Here is an 18568-nt window from a genome sequence, read left to right on the forward strand (position 1 = left end):
ATTCATGCGTGCCTCTTTCTGCTACCCTCAAACTGTAAACACATCACCTATGTGATGTTTATCTAATCCCAACTATAATACCTGATTAGATACAAGTGTGATTAAGGCTTTATGACATTGCTTTTATGTTGATTGTGTTGATACATGTCCAGGCCTACTTAAGTGAATTAAAGTCGTGTAATGCGTATTTGTATGAGTGTATCTCCCACTCATGATTGTCACTATACAGTCATTTTAAGCTCCAAAATGTCGCTCACACTCATTTAAACACTGATTAAAATTGAATGCCCTGACCCATCAAAGATTCTTTTTGTAAAACCCAATTTCGTGTGTGATGATTAATGAATGGGACTGTTTTTGCAATGTGGGCATTCATCTTCAAAGGGCCCTCATTAAAAAGCATTATGGAATCCCAGGAGCCTACTGGCTGTGGCCACTGGCCCATTTGAGGCGAAGAGAAAGAGTGCTTATAGGCCAGTGTGTTTTTGTTTTCTGCATTGCAACATGTAATGGTGGAACCTCGGGAGGATAGTTCATTCTTTTATTCTGAAGCTATAATGGGAGTTATAATAAATCAAAGTAAAAATAATGGTAGCTACCACTGCCATCCTGGGCCTGTAGGGCACTGTGGTCACCAAGACAAATCCTTGTCCATCCTCATCTGTTAAATGCAGCCTAGAAAACGACACCCACAACACAATTTGTCCCCTAATCCAAATCTGGCTCTGACGTCTGGTGTCAAACTTACGCCCTCTCGTCTCTTTAATGGGTCAGACACGAGGATACGAAAGGGTTAAACGTCTAGAGTAATTAGAGTCGCACTTCGCGTCGGCGTCCTCCAATACGGAGCTGCGAGAAGCTACGTCCACCCCCTCCATCCTCCACCCCCCCACTCTGCCTCCTCTCTCTCTCTCTCTTACACACACACACACGCCTCTCTACCAGCTCCTCCGAGTGTCTAATACACTGGAAAATCAAAGCGCGAGCCTCCCCCGTTCACACACTACCGGTGTTGCGCTTTGAGCACAACAGAGAGAGAGAGAGAGAGAGAGAGAGAGAGAGAGAGAGAGAGAGAGAGAGAGAGAGAGAGAGAGAGAGAGGGGTGCTTTCACTCTTCTCCCGTTCCCTCAGCTTAACTACTCAGTAAAGTTATCCATAAACATAGATGTTACAAACTTACATCTGGAGATTTTTTTAAAACTCGGGACAGGCTCTGCTTCTACGCTTATACTTTTCAGCTGCACAGCTGAATCGCTTTATAAGGAGAAAGATGTCTGGGTGAAGTGATTTTACGCACGCCGCTGAAATGGATCATAGACTCTCCAGAGGCAGTTGGGTACCGGTGACTGGGCTGGTTATATCTCTGCTTCTGTGTGCGTGTGTAGTGGACCTGGTTCTTGCGCAAATTCGGTACTCCATTCCCGAAGAGCTGGAGCATGGAGCTTTTGTGGGAAACATCGCCGAAGACCTGGGCTTGGATGTAGCCAAGCTGTCAGCCCGTCGGTTTCGTATAGTCTCCGGCGCAAATAAGCAGTATTTAGAAGTGAACTTGGAGAATGGCATTCTCTTCGTCAACGAAAAGATAGACAGAGAAGAGCTGTGTGAACGAAGCCCGAGCTGTTTTTTACACTTACAAGTGGTTATTGAAAACCCATTAGAACTGTATAGAGTGGAAGTAGAGATTTTAGATGTGAATGACAACTCTCCCAGTTTCCCGTGGAGTGAGTTTAATCTTGACATCACAGAATCGGCTGCGCCCGGCTCCTGTTTCCCCTTAGAGAGCGCACAGGACCAGGACGTGGGCACCAACTCTCTGCGCTCCTACCAGCTAAGCTCAAACGAGCACTTCATACTGAATATCCAGACGCGCAATGATGGAAGCAAGTTTGCTGAGCTCGTGTTGGACACCCCACTGGACCGAGAACAGCAGAAAAAACATGAAATGGTTCTGACAGCCTTTGACGGGGGGTCACCGGAACGCTCTGGGACAGCACTGATAACTATAACGGTGTTAGACGCAAACGATAACGTGCCCGTGTTTGACCGCTCAGTTTACCGGGCGAGCCTAGTGGAGAACGCGCCGAGGGGTACGCTGGTGTTGAAGCTTAACGCCACAGACCTGGATGAGGGCTCTAACGGGGAGGTGACCTACGCGTTTAGCGGGCACGCACCACTCAAGGTGCGCGAACTGTTCAGCGTGGATCCATACACGGGTGAAATCCGAGTGAAGGGTATTGTGGACTATGAGAAAGCCAGTGTATACGAGCTGTATGTGCAGGCAAAAGACAGGGGACCCTCGGCTGTGGCAGTGCACAGTAAAGTACTGGTAGACATCCTGGATGTGAATGACAACGCGCCCGAAGTCATCCTCACATCGGTGTCCACTCCTGTCCAGGAAGACGCGCCACCGGGCACTGTGATAGCTGTTATCAGCGTCATGGACCGGGACTCGGGAGAGAACGGGAACGTTGACTGCCAAATTCCGAACAACGTTCCCTTTCAGCTCCATTCATCATTTAAAAACTATTATACTCTGGTGACGAGCGAGTTTCTGGACAGGGAAGCGGTGTCCGAGTACAACATCACCCTCACAGCCCGCGACTTGGGCTCTCCTTCGCTCTCCACCAGGAAAACCATCCTCGTCCAAGTGTCTGACATTAACGACAACCCCCCGCGGTTCTCTCAACCTTCATACACAGTTTATGTGACCGAGAATAATGCCCCGGGCGCTTCCATTTGCTCAGTAACTGCGTTCGACCCCGATTCTAACCAGAACGCGTATCTGTCTTATTCTATTCTCGAGGGTCAGATTCAGGGCATGCCCGTGTCCACTTATGTCTCCATCAACTCTGACAACGGCAACATCTACGCACTGCGCTCTTTTGATTATGAGCAACTTAGAAACTTTCAGATTCTGGTCCAGGCGCAGGACGCTGGTTTCCCCCCTCTCGCCAGCAATGTCACAGTCAACGTCTTTGTCTTGGACCAGAACGACAATGCACCTGTCATTGTGTCCCCGTTGCCCAAAAACGGCACCGTAGCCACAGAGGTGGTTCCGCGGTCAGTAGACGCTGGGTATCTGGTTACCAAAATAACAGCGTTAGACGCGGACGCAGGGCAAAACTCAAGGCTATCCTATCAGGTCTTGCAGGCTACAGACCCGGGACTGTTCAGTGTGGCTCTGTACACGGGCGAAATCAGGACTATTCGCCGGTTAGTGGAAAAAGACGCAACAAGGCAAAGGCTGGTAATATTAGTCAAGGACAACGGGCAGCCACCGCTCTCCGCCACCGTCTCCATTGTCCTCACAGTGGTAGACAGCGTGCCCGAGTCGCTGTCAGATTTCGGAGACCTCACACTCAGCCCACAACCCCCCTCAAACCTCGCTCTCTACTTGATCGTGTCACTGAGCACGATATCTTTAATATTCCTGGTGGCTATAATCGTGCTGGCCGCAGTGAAATGCTACAAGGACAGGGAGACCCTCAGCGGGTACAACCTGCCCCCGTTCGCCTGCTGCTGTTGCGGGGGGTTTCAGCCCGAGCCGCCCCCGGAGGTGTTCAAAAAATCCAACCTCAACCTGCAGATTTCATCCGCCGCCAAAGTGCCCACGAACTGCATGGAGGTGAATGGAAACAGCAGTCTCTCTCAGTCATATTGTTATAAAGTGTGCCTGACCCCCGAATCAGCCAAAAGTGACTTTATGTTTTTGAAGCCGTGCAGCCCCGGCAGCACACCGAGGAACAACGAGGCGAAGAGCGCAGAAAACTCGTGGAACGCGCAAAGCCGGAGCGCATCTGTGAACAACGGTGCAACTACTCCCAATGAGGTATAGTGAAATCAGAGCACAATATAAGATGCGAGAGCTTATGCTTTCCATCCAAAACCTGCCTGTTTCTCTCAGCAAACTCCGTCTCAGTTTTCTATGTGATAAGAATCTAGACCGTGACATTCTCTCATGAAGGTCAAATCAGGCAAACCAGACAGATTTTAACTCAACTTGAGCGAAAAAAAAAACCTGAGCAAAGCCATGATTTGCCCCTATTCTCTCTTTTGCTAATAAGTGTGTTACACAGTATGTCGTCTCCACTGCTTTTATAATTATGGCAATAATTGTTCTGCCTATGGTAATGTTTTGCACCCGGGAAATGAGATGAGATGACGTGAGATTACATTTTAATTGACATGTTAATGAAAGTGTAAAGCTCTGTCTTGCGAGGAGCATATGCTGTGCGCATACCGTGTCTTATCATCTGTATGGGATGAAGTGAGATATCAATTACCGTGTGAGAGGAAAAGGAGATGTAGTTCAGGCTGACTCCCCTGTTCAGTCTTGGTGACATTTCCAGGAGTCTTCACGTCACGTTTTTGATTCACACGTGGGGAAAAATTGGCTTTTAATAATAATTAATGAACTTCATTATAACAGCTTATGACCTGGGAGATTGTATGATTGTATATGTCTGCATCATCCAGTGCTATTATTGCACCATACTTTTCATGCAGTGAGGGAGCACACACACACACACACACCACACACACACACACCTGCTTCCAGCACGTCTACCTGAGTTTGAAGAAAAAGTCAAGGTTATATACAAGACGGACAAGGTGAATGGCAGTTCTTTGAATACATCTGCCTTGGGTTCAGACAATTGTTGTTCGATCAATCGGGGTTTGCGACACGCCTTCTTGTTCTCAAACTAACAATATAGGACAGATAACCTCACTAACTATGCCTCAAGGGCACGAGCACTGCTGAACCATTATACTACACACAATGTGGCGTATTCGCGGGGGGTGGGCTGTCCATTATTGATGAAAAATGGCAAATGGCCGGTTTTGGGGAGACAGGGGAGGACATCGAGAGGGGAGGGGGCAAGGAGAAGGAGGGGGTGCAAGGACATGGCTGGACTGAGACGTGGGCCGCCTGTAGATCGGCCCCGGCGTTGTCCTCTGGATACAAGGAGAGAGAGGGAGAGGGAGAGAGAGAGAGATGTGGCTTCGTATTTGTCGAGCAAGGACGGGGGAAGAGGAGGGGTGAAATAGAAGGAGGGGAGAGGAAGGAGACAAGGACAGAGGGAATTTACGGAGGCTGGATGCCTACATCAGTGTTTTCTAATTCTAATGGACGGGGCAGCAGACCGTAAATGTGTGCGTATTGCTCATTGTCGTCTGCCTGTTTTCATCAAAAGGCGCAGGGACAAAGACTCAGAGTCTTGATACCAGACTCCACCAGGCAGACTGAGAAATGTCAGCTCGGTCACTGGCACATACACCTCTGGCCACAAGAGGGATTTCGAGGTCACGGTGATTGTTCTGCCTGCAGCTATGCTCCTTCAGGAGAAAGTGTCCTTCCTATCGTTAATTGGTTCCCCTAATTCACCCGGTGGTGTCCCTCGGCGTATACCCTCGTGAGTCGTCGCGAGGTCGTCAGTGACACATTAAATCTCAAAGACAAATCACAATGAAAGTATCTGAGCGTCACACAAAGTAAGTACATAGGCCTGCTTAAGTTGACGAATTGAAGGTGAAAAGAGAGATTAAACACACATCCAAGCGTGTAAAAACACGCAGGACAGGTGCGTGCACGTGTGTAAGTGCCACGGTGTATATGCGTGCTGAGGCTGTGCATATAGCTACAGCTGCAAGGACCGCAAACTTTCCAAGGCTCTCTGTGAGACTTTTAATTAAAAACCTTGCTCGAGGAGCATCAGGCAAATATTAATGTAAAATGATGCATAAAATCCACAAAACAATGACGTGTGTAATTTTCTTAATTTCCTCCCTGGCACGGTTTCCTTTGAAGATTAAAATCATGTTTCGTTTCATCCCGGTGGGGTTCTAATTGGTTTTGTGCGTAGCTGGCGAGTAGTGTATTTTGAATACCGATTCTAATAATACGCTTACGTCGCATTCTCCTTGTTAACAACTTTAAGTGAATTAATAGAGCGTGGAATCCATACTATGAGACTCAGACCCGGAATAAATATCACTCGGGTGCTCTCCTTCACCCCTCCCGCTGCGCCACAGAGGATAAAAGCAAAACTAAGTGACAGGCGAGTCGTAGCTGAAGGCAACAGCACCTCTGCTTTCAAAAAACAATCTATTCTGCCAAACATCCACAGGGCGGCAGCCACGATCCATCTGAAAACAGTCATGTCTCCATTTCAGGACAAACACAGTGATAGACCGCTTCTCATGTCAATTAGCACTGACCTCTACTGATTCAAGAGGGCAGAATCAACAGACAAAGTTGAAAAAAAAAAAAAAAATCAAAACCAGTTTGATTGAAATTTCTTTTTGAAGAGGAATTTCTTAAAATAGGCATGAGCATTTATATGATGCGGAATTTTTTATTAAGTTGAGATTGAATTCTGTTGTGCTCTTTCTCTGCAGCTGAAGCAGCCAAACACAGACTGGACTCTCACAAAAAATCAGAACTCCTCCATTAAAAGGTAACGTTTGACCTTTGACCTTTGCATGCTGTCAACCTAATGTAAAGCACCCTTACATTTTTATCAATATTACTTTGTGTTTAAGGATAATTCTCTCCTGTTAAACTGGATACAGATATTGAATTGATTAAATTGATTTAAGTGTGCTGGCATCTTGTTTGTAGTTACAACTCTATCAACATGGACGGCACCCTTATGCGTAAGGCCATGCATGCAGACCCAGAAAACTACGTCACCTCCATGGCACCTGGACAGTACTGGACCTGGGGCACTCACATGAGAGGCATGAAAGGTAGGACAAGCCAAACACAGCACAGCACAAACAGCTTTCAGCAAGACCACACACACTGAGGGTTGTATATGTATGTACAGTAACCCCAGACACAAATACAGTAAATAACACTGCCTTTATATAATGACTTCTTGTTTTCCTTTGTTCTTCCTTTCATTGGTTTGTTGGTACAGTCTCAGTTTGTCTTTACTACCACCAACATGAGATTGGTTATACTCTGCATCATTACTGCCCTGACTACAATAGCACTAAACTCTGTTTTAGAAAATGAAAGAGTTAAAGCAGTAAGTCAATATTATATAATTTAGTAGCTGCTCCTCCACTCCTTGTTTTACTACAGAATATAAGATGTCTCCTTCAACCAGTGGTGTCCCCTCTCGTCCCTGGACTCCTCGGTGTACACCTCCTCCCCAGCAGCAGCAGCCATCGATCCCCTCCCACCCTCACCCTCACCCACCCCCTGACTACCACCACAATGTGTACATCCCGGGGACACCATCGGGTTTTTGCACCCTGAGGCCCGCTGCACAGCGAAGCGAGCTGGACGTCCACAACTCCTTCTCCACCTTTGGCAAGAAGCGACGCCTTCAGATGTCCCCCCAGGGAGAGGCTGCGATTATAAATAATGACTTGTACAACGACTGACTTTTAAATGACTGTCTGAATGGATTATGAAACTGATGGATAACCTCAAGGGAATACGGAGGAAGAGACCATTCAGTGCATAAATTAATGAACATATATATGATTTACAGGTGGTATGAAAATACAGAGAAATAATGAACAATCCATTTAGCTAAAACGCTGAAGGGAAAAGTCTGATGACTATTTATATGACAAGTCACTGCGACATGGTCAATGTATGTGTCTGCCTATTATTATTATTATTATTATTATTATTATTATTATTATTATTTAGACAATCAAACTGGAGCAGCAGTTACATCCAAAATGTTTTGAAAAGCATTAGTGGACAATAATTTTGCACATCCGTATGAATTTACATTTTTAGGTTTTATGAAAGGAAAAAAAACATGATTTTTTTTCTTTTTGTATGTTTGTTTGCTAACAGAGCTTGTGTGAATATGACAAATAGTATGATAATGTATATGCAAGCTGCAACAGGACGCAGACAACTGTAAAGACGGGGAATTTACCCCGTACATGTACTGTATACATTTATGAAAATAAAGTATTTTTTTCACATGGTCTTTCTTATGTCTCTTGAATGAGCATGATTGGTCTGCTGTAATTAATAAAACTCAAGACCTAATCCATCGCGCGCGCGCAAACACGGCCTCAGTCGATCTACATGCACAAAGCATTTAGATGTAAGTTTCCTAGATCTATGTTTAATTAGCTTGAGTCAATTATTTTGGGGTGAAAAAGTTCCACAGCTACTCTTACAAGGGTGGAAAGCTTTTCGCCTTGGTAAGCTGTTTTCCACAGTGAGGAATAAACAGAGTAAAATGCTAACATATGCTAATTGGAGTGCTTGCATTTCCATTTGCCCGCAGAGAATAGTGGGGTTCATTAACTGAACAAACAGAACCTCCTCTCTCGAAATATCACTTTAATTAAGACCACCAACACGAATACAAGCGTCAGGGGAAGCGGGGGCCTCAGTTCCAAATGCCACACCTGGACGTGAGCGAGGAGGCCTGTGGCTTCTCTCTCTGTGCCCTTTTACGTCTTACTTCTCAGGGAATTAGTTCCTATCATCAACAGATGAGAGCTGGCCACTGGCCAGAAATGAGCAGCGTAATTAGGTCGTTGTATGGTTCAGATTTAAAATAATTCGGTTAATAAGGAAACGGGTGTCCACAGAGAACATGGAGGCTAACCTTCTCTGCTGTAAGGTGATCCATAGGGACGGCTGAAGGGGCAGGCGTATTTAGGTCAGCTTATTTTCAGATGACTGAGGGATCTATTCCTAACATAGATGTGTAGGATTTTTCTTACTTTCTCTGACTCAAGAACAACTGTAAAGTTAAAACCCAAGCGGTTGGGGAAATAGTGTAGTGACATTATTGTGTTATGACTGCTAAAATTACATTCTAGAGAAGTTGAAAATATCGCAGTCTCTTCCTTTTCAAGAATATGACACTGAACACAGATGAAGCTGTGTCACTTCACATCATTTAACCATGTTTGTCATTCGCACTGGGAGCTGTCCATCGCCATGGTGCTGAAATGTGTTTGACCTGTGGTTCTTTTCCAACCAGCTGTAATTTCGCCAGTTGTCCACCAGAGGGCGCATCTGACGTTACTTAATGAACAGTGGCGCAGTATGTTGGATTTATTGCTCTGGAGGCACAATATATTCATTAAAAACAATCAAACCAACACCAACTCTGTTACAATGGTCATGCATGAATTCGACTTACATAAAATATCTGTATTCAATCCTATTTCTTACTGTGTATATAGTCCTGTGTACATTGTTTATAATTTTTCATATATCGTCTTGATTATATCTTGTTTTGTATTTACTAGTATCTATTGTTTCCTTACTGATGCCTTTTTCTATTTTGCTATCTCTGTTTGCTGCTACTTCAACAATGCGAATTTTCCTGCTGTGGGACTAATAAAGTATTATTTTATCTTATCTTAAAAATATTAAAGTAACAGCTATGTACATTGATAAAGTATCAAAACTAAAACTATGGCCCCTTGGAGTGTTTTACTATAGTATATAATATAACTGAATTACTGATGCATTGATGTGCAAGATGATCTGAATGTTGCAGCTGGTTGTGATGAAGTTAATAGTAAGTAAGTAAAAAGCACAATATTTCATCCTGATATGTTGTGGATCAGAAGTATAGAGAGCCTGTGTTTCTATCTGCTTAAGTAAAGTACTTAGATAAATGTACTTGGTTACATCCTACTATGGCTTGGAGCTCAGTAAATGTACCTTTGAGGAGCATTTGCACCGTCTTTAAACACAGATTTCTCCAGCAGATGGCAGCATTGAGTAGGAATCGTTCCACATCAAACAAAGAGAGTTAGAAGAGTAGATTCATTTTATAGAAAAATCAGGGACTGTGGTGCTGGGAGGATAAAATGATGCAACTCAGAACAGTGTCAGACAAAAAAAGGGAGATTGGCTGAACACACTACTATGAAGAGAGAGAGAAACAATTGCGAGGGGAGGCAGGAGGAGCAGAGGAACTAATTAAGTTCTATTTCTACTTGAGACAAATACACATAGACTAAAGCAACAGAAATTAGCATATCATTAGTAAGACTGGTTGTTAATGATCAAATGAAGGCTGTTTCTGATCTTACTTTTCTGTATGAAAAAAGAACAGACAAATCTAGAAACATTTAGATAGATTTACATCATACTGAGAAAATGCAAATCCAGATAAGGTGTGTGTCTGTTTTGCTCTTGCCATATGCATGACATGCACGTATGCATGTCTGTGAGTGTGTGGGGGAGGGTGGATGGGGAGTATTTAGATGCATTTTTTCCAATTATGCCTGACATACTGTCTTTTAGCAAGCTATAGGTGTGGTGCTAAATGTTTGTGTTCATGGTGAACAAGAGTATTTAGATTAATAATCTTAGAGTAACAGCACAGCTATTGAAGTGTTTTAAAGACATAAAAACATTAGAGCTAAGGTCCCAGGTTCTGCTAACAGTGTAATTAATGACCACTGTGGCTATGTGATAACAGTGACTGTGAGTGTTGTTGAAAAATGATACACGCCAAAATAAAGGGGCAATTTCTAAAGCAGTTCAGTCATAATTGTTAATCAGTGTATCTTAATGACAATTACTGAGTATGATTTCAGTAAATATTTAACTTTATGCTCATAAATACTGATTGTACTTTTCTCTCAATACTATCAATAACTTCCAGGTAGGTAAAACTCAATTTCCAAGTTCTGAGTCATGAAGCAAGAGAATTTTGTCAAAACAAGATCTAAATATGTAAGCCTGTGTTCTGGCTCATAATGTAACAAACATCTGTCTGGAGTTTGTCACAGTAAAATAACCAGGCTATCTGACTAGGATCTTCAGCATGTCCTAGAAACCAAAACAGCAAACATGGGCCAGAGAGATCTGAATAGCACCCTGGGAAAAAACAAGAAATAAAAGCTAATATGAAAGATAACAAGCAGCAGGGAAACTCTCTTAAACTTAGCTATGTAGAGATGAATAATGTGACCACAGCAGGGTTAAAGTCAGAATCATACATGACGTCAGCACTGTGGCCTGACATACAGCCACTGATGGAAAGTATTTTTAAGGACAATTATGAGGTAATTGTATTTTATGTAGGTCTTGTACTCTACATTTCAGACCGCTCTGTGTAACAGAGGGGAGTTACTCTAACAGGTGCAATCTGTACACGATCCTTTCCACCTTAAGAGTATACATGGTGGTCTGAAGGCAGGCAGGCCACAGCGGGGTGTAAATGTTGATATATCCTCAAAAGTAATCTGAAAAACTAGTCTGTGCAACAATTGCTTATATAGTTACTTAGAGGAATACATTTTCCAATTTGTGTCAACACATTCTAAGCTTTAAACTAGGCTTTTCCACAACTAAGATGCACATATAATATTTCTGGCAAGATGGGCTATGAGTGGTATCTTCAGGCATTTTAATTATATAGCTATGATTACATGATCAACTCACTCATCACACTGCAAGTTGCCACAAAGCTCAAAATTAATAGCTTGAAGTGAATTTCATTTGCACTGAACAGGTGGTTTTCACTGACTCAGTGTATAAAGCTGCCATTGGACTGGGAGTGGGAGGTTTAATTGGCTTGAGTGATATATAGCACTGTAGACTTTTGAGACTGAGTGAGATTTGTTTGCCAAAATGACAATTTCATATCAATTATACTTATAAGGCTGTGCTGATACCCGACAAAATGCTATAGTTTGGCTCCTGATGAACATGTCATATACACTGGGGGAAAAACAACTTTATTTCAAACTCATTATCCATTTTATACTGTAATATTTTTTTGTAGCCTATGTTGGCTCCAGATGGATTAAAAAACAACTGGCCAGAAACCATTATTACTTTTAATTTCCTGTGGCTCCTCTGTTTTATGTATATATATATGTGTGTATATATATGTGTGTATGTGTGTGTGTGTGTGTGTGTGTGTGTGTGTGTGTGTGTGTGTGTGTGTAAATGCAAGTACAAAAAGCTGGTATGAAAAATCACAACAAGCAGGGCACTATTCTTAATGTACATTTTACCCATTACTATAATTAGTCACAATATAAATTAAAATGTTTTGAATTAACAGCAGGAAGTGGCAAAGAGGTGGAGTAAACCCATGAACAAGCTGCGAGTCTATAACAGAACCAACACACATTGACGGACACAGCTAAGGGCAGTTTAGAGTGGCCAGTTCACCTTACCTGCATGTCTTTGAACTATTCTGTATGACTGAAATTCATGTAGAGTCAAGAATGTCCTTTGGTCTCCCTAATTCCAATCACATTTAAACATGCAACCTAAGCATCAACACTCTGTGTAACCATTTCACATGCATCACATCCTTGGATACCTGACAGGGAGCGAGTTACCTCTAAAAGACATACACACTGCTACATAGAAGAAACCTCTATACATACACAAAAGTGGGATGCCATCCTGGTGCAATATTCTATCCACAGAGACCAACCTATAATTCTAACTATGGTGAAAAATGGCACCAAAAACACGCTTAATACACACTGCAACTACAGTGCAACAAATATCTTAGTGCTCAACTACGGTTTGAAGACATTAAATGAACCTTCCTGATTTTTCCCATATATCTGCACTAGGAAGCACTTTGTAAGATCCAAGCAGTCTGCCAGTTAGGGACAGGCAACAGCATATTGGTATCGAGTGACTGCAGCATCAGCAGATCATCTGAAATGATACCAGGGAGGAGATTATAATATATTATATTAAAACAAAGGCCGGTTTGTCCCAAGAACAAAATGTGTGTCACAAATGACAGACACATGATTTTTGTGTTTTTCAAGTACCTAAAATGCTAATCAGTTTCCCTGACACTAATCTAATCACTTTTCATCAACCTGTAAACCAATGTGGTGAACTTATGCAAAATACATTGTGATTAGGAAGCACATTGCACTTTTACTGAAAAGGATCAGTTTTATCATGCATTTAAAATGAACCTGTTCATGAGAGAAAACTAAAAATCTTTTACACAAGAAAATTCAAAAATAGTGAATAAGTGAATCCTGCTACATGTCACTGTCAGCTCATGGCCAACTACGCTGATACTAAACAGTCCATGTGTGCAGTATCTGTCACATGGTGTCGCTGTTGACCACTAAAGCATAACTCATCTCTCTCCCTGAAGTCATGACACACCCATTTGTAAACTGTGCAGGACACAGCTCTCTGGGTTTTATGCGTTTTATTTTTAAATTAACAAATGGACCCTAAGATATTTTGTCAGATCCAGAAAAAAACATAAACAACAAATATTTTTAGAAGCTGGATTATTTTTCCCTGCAGATGAAAGGATGAATTTTTGGGGCACTGTCTTTGTCTTGTGTGCAGTATGGCCCAGTGCTTTGTCTGTGACACGGTACTCCATAGCCGAGGAGATGGAGAGGGGCTCTGTTGTGGCTAATCTCGTTGCGGATTTGGGACTTGAACCTGGAGGTTTGGCACAACGAGAGGTAAAACTTGACATTTTCACTAACAAAAAGTATCTAGACTTTAACAAAAAGACGGGGGAGCTGTATATCGTGGAAAGGATGGACAGGGAATATCTTTGTCCTGCGAAACCTACATCCTGTTTTCTAAAGCTTGATGTTATCATAGAAAGCCCCTTACGTATCTTCAACATTGAACTTGGAATAACAGACATAAATGATAACGCTCCACATTTTCGACGAGACAGGGTAGAGCTCGACGTTTCAGAATCGGCAACACCAGGAGAGAGATTCTCCCTGCCTAACGCTGTGGATCCAGATGTTGGCATAAATACAATCAAAACATACAAACTCAGTAACAGTGAACATTTCACCATCGAAATTCAGACGGGCAGTGATGGAACTCAATATGTGGATTTGGTGTTGACCAAATCTTTAGATAGAGAGGAGAATGCTGTTCATAATCTGATACTGACTGCTGTGGACGGCGGGGTCCCTGTGCGCTCCGGCACTGCCAATATTATTGTTAGAGTACAGGATACAAACGACAATCCTCCCCGGTTTGACAAGCAGACTTACACAACTAACATGACAGAAAATTCCCCGATCGGAACCTTAGTGATGAGGCTTAACGCTACAGACCTTGACGAGGGTATGAACTCAGAGATTGTGTATTCATTCACCCTTTATACGTCTGAAAAAACACAAGATGTCTTTGCACTAAACCCGAACACAGGAGAGATAACTGTGAAGGGCACTATCGACTATGAAGATATGACGTTTTATGAGATGCACATTGAGGCCAGAGACAAAGGGCCACATCCTTTACTGGGCCAGTGTAAAGTAGTCGTTCACGTGACTGATATGAATGACAATTATCCAGACATCACAATACAGTCAGTTAAAAACACAGTGGATGAGAACATCCCAGTAGGAAGTGTTATTGCTCTGATAGGCGTAAGTGACAGAGACACTGGTGATAATGGAAAAGTAAGCTTATCTATACCTCCCGCCATGCCTTTCATTCTTAACAAGTCATCAGAAACACCCACGCATTATAAACTGATAGTGTCTGAGCCTTTGGATCGTGAATCGGTACCTGAATATGACATCACACTGGTTGTGACAGATGCAGGAACACCGCCTTTATCTGATAATGAGACGATAACTTTGCATCTCCTGGATGTCAATGACAACGCGCCACAGTTCCCTCAGTCATTTTATACTATACGTGTAATGGAAAATAACGCACCTGGGGCTTTGCTCAGTTCACTCACAGCCTTTGACCCTGACCTCCATGAAAACCAGTATCTAGTTTATTTCATTCTAGAGAAGGAGATAGCCAACACCTCCATGTCCATGCTGTTCTCCATCAATCCAGAGAACGGTAATCTTTACGCACTAAAAACTTTTGACTATGAGATCGAGAAGGAGTTTCTTTTCCACATCGAGGCCAGAGATTCTGGTTCACCTCCACTCAGCAGTAACGTGACCGTCCACGTCATTATTGTGGACCAGAACGACAACGCCCCGGTTATTGTCTCTCCGTGGCGCGCGCATGGCTCAATGGTGGAGGAAATGATCCCCAGATCCACCGATAAAGGCTCTCTGGTTTCCAAGGTGATAGCCTTAGACACAGACTCGGTGCACAACTCTCGGATTACCTACCAGTTTCTACAGGTGACTGACGCCACCTTGTTCAGTCTGGACCAATACAACGGAGAGATCCGGACTATGAGGATGTTCAGTTACAGAGATCCACGTTACCAGAGACTGGTTGTTGTTGCCAAGGACAACGGGGAGCCTGCTCTCTCTGCTACAGTCACCATCAAGGTGAGCACAGTGGAGACTGCTGTTAAGGCCTACTCTGACATGACTGAGGTGCCTCTAGAGTACGACATCTTCTCAGACCTAAACCTGTATTTGGTGATTGGTCTGGGCTCTGTGTCATTTCTCCTGCTGATCACCATATTGGTCACCATCGTGCTCAAGTGTCAGAAACCCAAACCCAGCAAAGCGGCTCCTCAGTGCAGGAACAGTGTGATCAGTGAGAGGAACTCCACCATCGCAGATTCCACTCTGGTCTCCAACGATGCCTACTGGTACAGTCTGTTTCTAGCAGAGACTAGGAAAGGAAAACTGGTAGTCAGACAGCCTCTGCCAAAGGGCTCCAGATACATCGTGTCCAGTATACCAAGAGGAACAGGACTGACAGAGACTAGTGACTCAGCAGCTTCCACTCTGCAGGTAAGAATTTAATACACATATTTGTATTTACATTCAACAATAATGAGTTATATTCCGCTTCAAGTTTCATATTAAAAAAACAATGAAGTTTATCAGTTAAAGTCACAAGGGCCAAGGGTCTCAATTTAAACTCACATTGATAGTAATACACGAATTATTAAGGTCATCATGTTAAACTAGCCACAGTACTCTTGCAAAATCCAAAGGGTGGCGCTGTTTTGTTAGTAAAATGTCAGCTCATGAACGCCATGACAGTCAGTGCTTGAGATTACAGCAGCTCGTGAATCAATCGGACAGCTCCATGGTGCTGAAACGCCGCGCCGAAAACACGCTCGTCCTCTCTGGTGCTGATTTATCCTCGGGATCAGAAATGCTTGAATATGTTTGGGTTCAGGGCCACAACAGTAAAATTCAGTATTACTGGAAATCTGCATTATAGAGATTGAACTACAGTAAAGACGCACACAACAATGCGGCCCTTTGTAACAATGGACTCTTGCAAAAGGTATGTGGTGCTCGTTGTTCTTATTCTTTTTTCTTACGTTCGTAACATATCAAGCTCAGTGACTCATTATTCAATACCCGAGGAAATGAAAGAAGGATCAGTCGTCGCGAACCTTGCTACTGATCTCAGCCTGGATGTTAAAACACTGAATCAGAGGAAGATGCGTCTTGACATCATTGCAAACAAGAAATATCTGGATGTGAACAAAGAGACTGGAGAGCTGTACATTGTGGAGAAGATTGACAGAGAATATATTTGCAACACAAAATTAGCTTGCTATGTCAGACTGGAGGTAATACTGGAAAACCCATTACGCATCTTTAACATAGAAGTAGAAATTCTGGATATGAACGACAACGCCCCACAATTTCGAAGAGACGCCATACATTTAGACATATCTGAAGCGACACCAAAAGGAGAGAGATTCTCTCTCAGTAATGCTGTTGATCCTGATATCGGAAGCAATTCAGTAAACACATATCATCTGAGTGAAAGTGACTATTTCAATATTGAAGTTCAAACTGGAAGAGAAGGGACGAAATTTGCTGATTTGATCTTAACAAAGGCTTTAGATCGGGAGCAGCAGGCTGTTCATAATTTAATACTCACAGCTGTAGACGGAGGCACACCTGCTCGTTCTGGTACTGCCAGTGTTATTGTTCATGTTTTGGACACTAATGACAACGCTCCTGCATTTGACAAAACGATCTATAATGTTAAAGTAATGGAAAATTCTCCTATAGGAAGTCTTGTTATTCATTTCAATGCAACAGACATAGATGAGGGGTCAAATGCTGATATAACTTACTCATATAGTTTATATACATCAGAGAAAACACAAGAAACTTTTAATCTGAATCCTTCCTCTGGAGAAATTACTGTCAAGGGAATGCTAAACTATGAGGATTTCAGAATTTATGATATGGAAGTTATAGCAACTGACCATGGAGCCAACAGTTTATCAGGACAATGTACCATAAAGATTGTGGTTGAAGACATGAATGACAACCATCCAGAAATATCTATTAAATCTTTTCAGAGTCCAGTCAATGAAAACATAGAATTAGACACAGTGATAGCTGTAGTCAGTGTCACTGATAAAGACTCAGGTGACAATGGAGTGGTTGATCTTCATATTCCAGATAATATGCCTTTCAAACTGAGAGAATCCTCTGATAACTATTATGAATTAGTGGTGTCAGAGCCATTAGACCGTGAGAAGGTTCCAGAATATGACATCACTTTCACTGTTACAGACAGAGGTTCTCCTCCTTTATCTGACAATGAGACTATGACGTTAGAGCTGCTGGATGTTAATGACAATGTTCCACAGTTCCCTCAGTCATTTTATACTATACGTGTCATGGAGAATAACGCACCTGGGGCTTTGCTCAGTTCACTCACTGCCTTTGACCCTGACCTCCATGAAAACCAGTATCTAGTTTATTTCATTCTAGAGAAGGAGATAGCCAACACCTCCATGTCCATGCTGTTCTCCATCAATCCAGAGAACGGTAATCTTTACGCACTAAAAACTTTTGACTATGAGATCGAGAAGGAGTTTCTTTTCCACATCGAGGCCAGAGACTCTGGCTCTCCTCCACTCAGCAGTAACGTGACCGTCCACATCATTATTGTGGACCAGAACGACAACGCTCCGGTTATTGTCTCTCCGTGGCGCGCGCACGGCTCGGTGGTGGAGGAAAAGATCCCCAGATCCACCGATAAAGGCTCTCTGGTTTCCAAGGTGATAGCCTTAGACACAGACTCGGTGCACAACTCTCGGATTACCTACCAGTTTCTACAGGTGACTGACGCCACCTTGTTCAGTCTGGATCAATACAACGGAGAGATCCGGACTATGAGGATGTTCAGTTACAGAGATCCACGCCACCAGAGACTGGTTGTTGTTGCCAAGGACAACGGGGAGCCTGCTCTCTCTGCTACAGTCACCATCAAGGTGAGCACAGTGGAGACTGCTGTTAAGGCCTACTCTGACATGACTGAGGTGCCTCTAGAGTACGACATCTTCTCAGACCTAAACCTGTATTTGGTGATTGGTCTGGGCTCAGTTTCATTTCTCCTGCTTATCACCATATTGGTCACCATCGTGCTCAAGTGTCAGAAACCCAAACCCAACAAAGCGGCTCCTCAGTGCAGGAACAGTGTGATCAGTGAGAGGAACTCCACCATCGCAGATTCCACTCTGGTCTCCAACGATGCCTACTGGTACAGTCTGTTTCTAGCAGAGACCAGGAAAGGAAAACTGGTGGTCAGACAGCCTCTGCCAAAGGGCTCCAGATACATCGTGTCCAGTATACCAAGAGGAACAGGACTGACAGAGACTAGTGACTCAGCAGCTTCTACTCTGCAGGTAGGAATCTAATACACACATTTGTGTTTACATTTATC

At 43.2% G+C, this 18568-nt stretch overlaps 3 protein-coding genes across 4 annotated transcripts; all 3 read left to right on the plus strand.

Moving 5' to 3' along the window:
• The first annotated feature begins 947 nt into the window (after window positions 1-947).
• si:ch73-233f7.1 (uncharacterized protein LOC100537710 homolog) lies at window positions 948-7954 on the plus strand. 2 transcript variants are annotated; one of them, XM_018699634.2, is made up of 5 exons: window positions 948-3625; window positions 3716-3829; window positions 6400-6458; window positions 6623-6750; window positions 7091-7954. In XM_018699634.2, exons 1-5 carry the CDS (start codon window positions 1307-1309, stop codon window positions 7393-7395), a joined length of 2925 nt encoding a protein of 974 aa, XP_018555150.1. In that variant the 5' UTR covers window positions 948-1306; the 3' UTR covers window positions 7396-7954. The 2 variants fall into 2 exon arrangements, with proteins under 2 accessions (XP_018555150.1, XP_018555149.1); XM_018699633.2 differs by having other exon boundaries at window positions 948-3829.
• Window positions 7955-13005: 5051 nt separating this feature from the next.
• On the plus strand, window positions 13006-15663 carry pcdhb (protocadherin b). Its single transcript, XM_018699430.2, has one exon. It carries the CDS (start codon window positions 13270-13272, stop codon window positions 15661-15663), a length of 2394 nt encoding a protein of 797 aa, XP_018554946.1. The 5' UTR covers window positions 13006-13269.
• Window positions 15664-15896: 233 nt separating this feature from the next.
• LOC108899136 (protocadherin alpha-C2-like) lies at window positions 15897-18542 on the plus strand. The gene has a single exon (XM_018699417.2). The coding sequence runs from the start codon at window positions 16122-16124 to the stop codon at window positions 18540-18542; it is 2421 nt and encodes an 806-aa protein (XP_018554933.1). The 5' UTR covers window positions 15897-16121.
• Window positions 18543-18568: the final 26 nt, after the last annotated feature.

Source organism: Lates calcarifer, linkage group LG8 (genome assembly GCF_001640805.2).
Source record: "Lates calcarifer isolate ASB-BC8 linkage group LG8, TLL_Latcal_v3, whole genome shotgun sequence".
Classification (NCBI taxonomy): Eukaryota; Metazoa; Chordata; class Actinopteri; family Centropomidae; genus Lates; species Lates calcarifer.

Bases quoted from the DNA above. Each gene is read 5' to 3' on its own strand.
- LOC108899136 (XM_018699417.2), top strand. From the start codon at position 16,122: ATGCGGCCCTTTGTAACAATGGACTCTTGCAAAAGGTATGTGGTGCTC.
- pcdhb (XM_018699430.2), top strand. From the start codon at position 13,270: ATGAATTTTTGGGGCACTGTCTTTGTCTTGTGTGCAGTATGGCCCAGT.
- si:ch73-233f7.1 (XM_018699633.2), top strand. From the start codon at position 1,307: ATGGATCATAGACTCTCCAGAGGCAGTTGGGTACCGGTGACTGGGCTG. The intron at 6,459-6,622 runs GTAACGTTTGAC...TCTTGTTTGTAG, and splicing joins CAGAACTCCTCCATTAAAAG to TTACAACTCTATCAACATGG. The intron at 6,751-7,090 runs GTAGGACAAGCC...GTTTTACTACAG, and splicing joins TCACATGAGAGGCATGAAAG to AATATAAGATGTCTCCTTCA.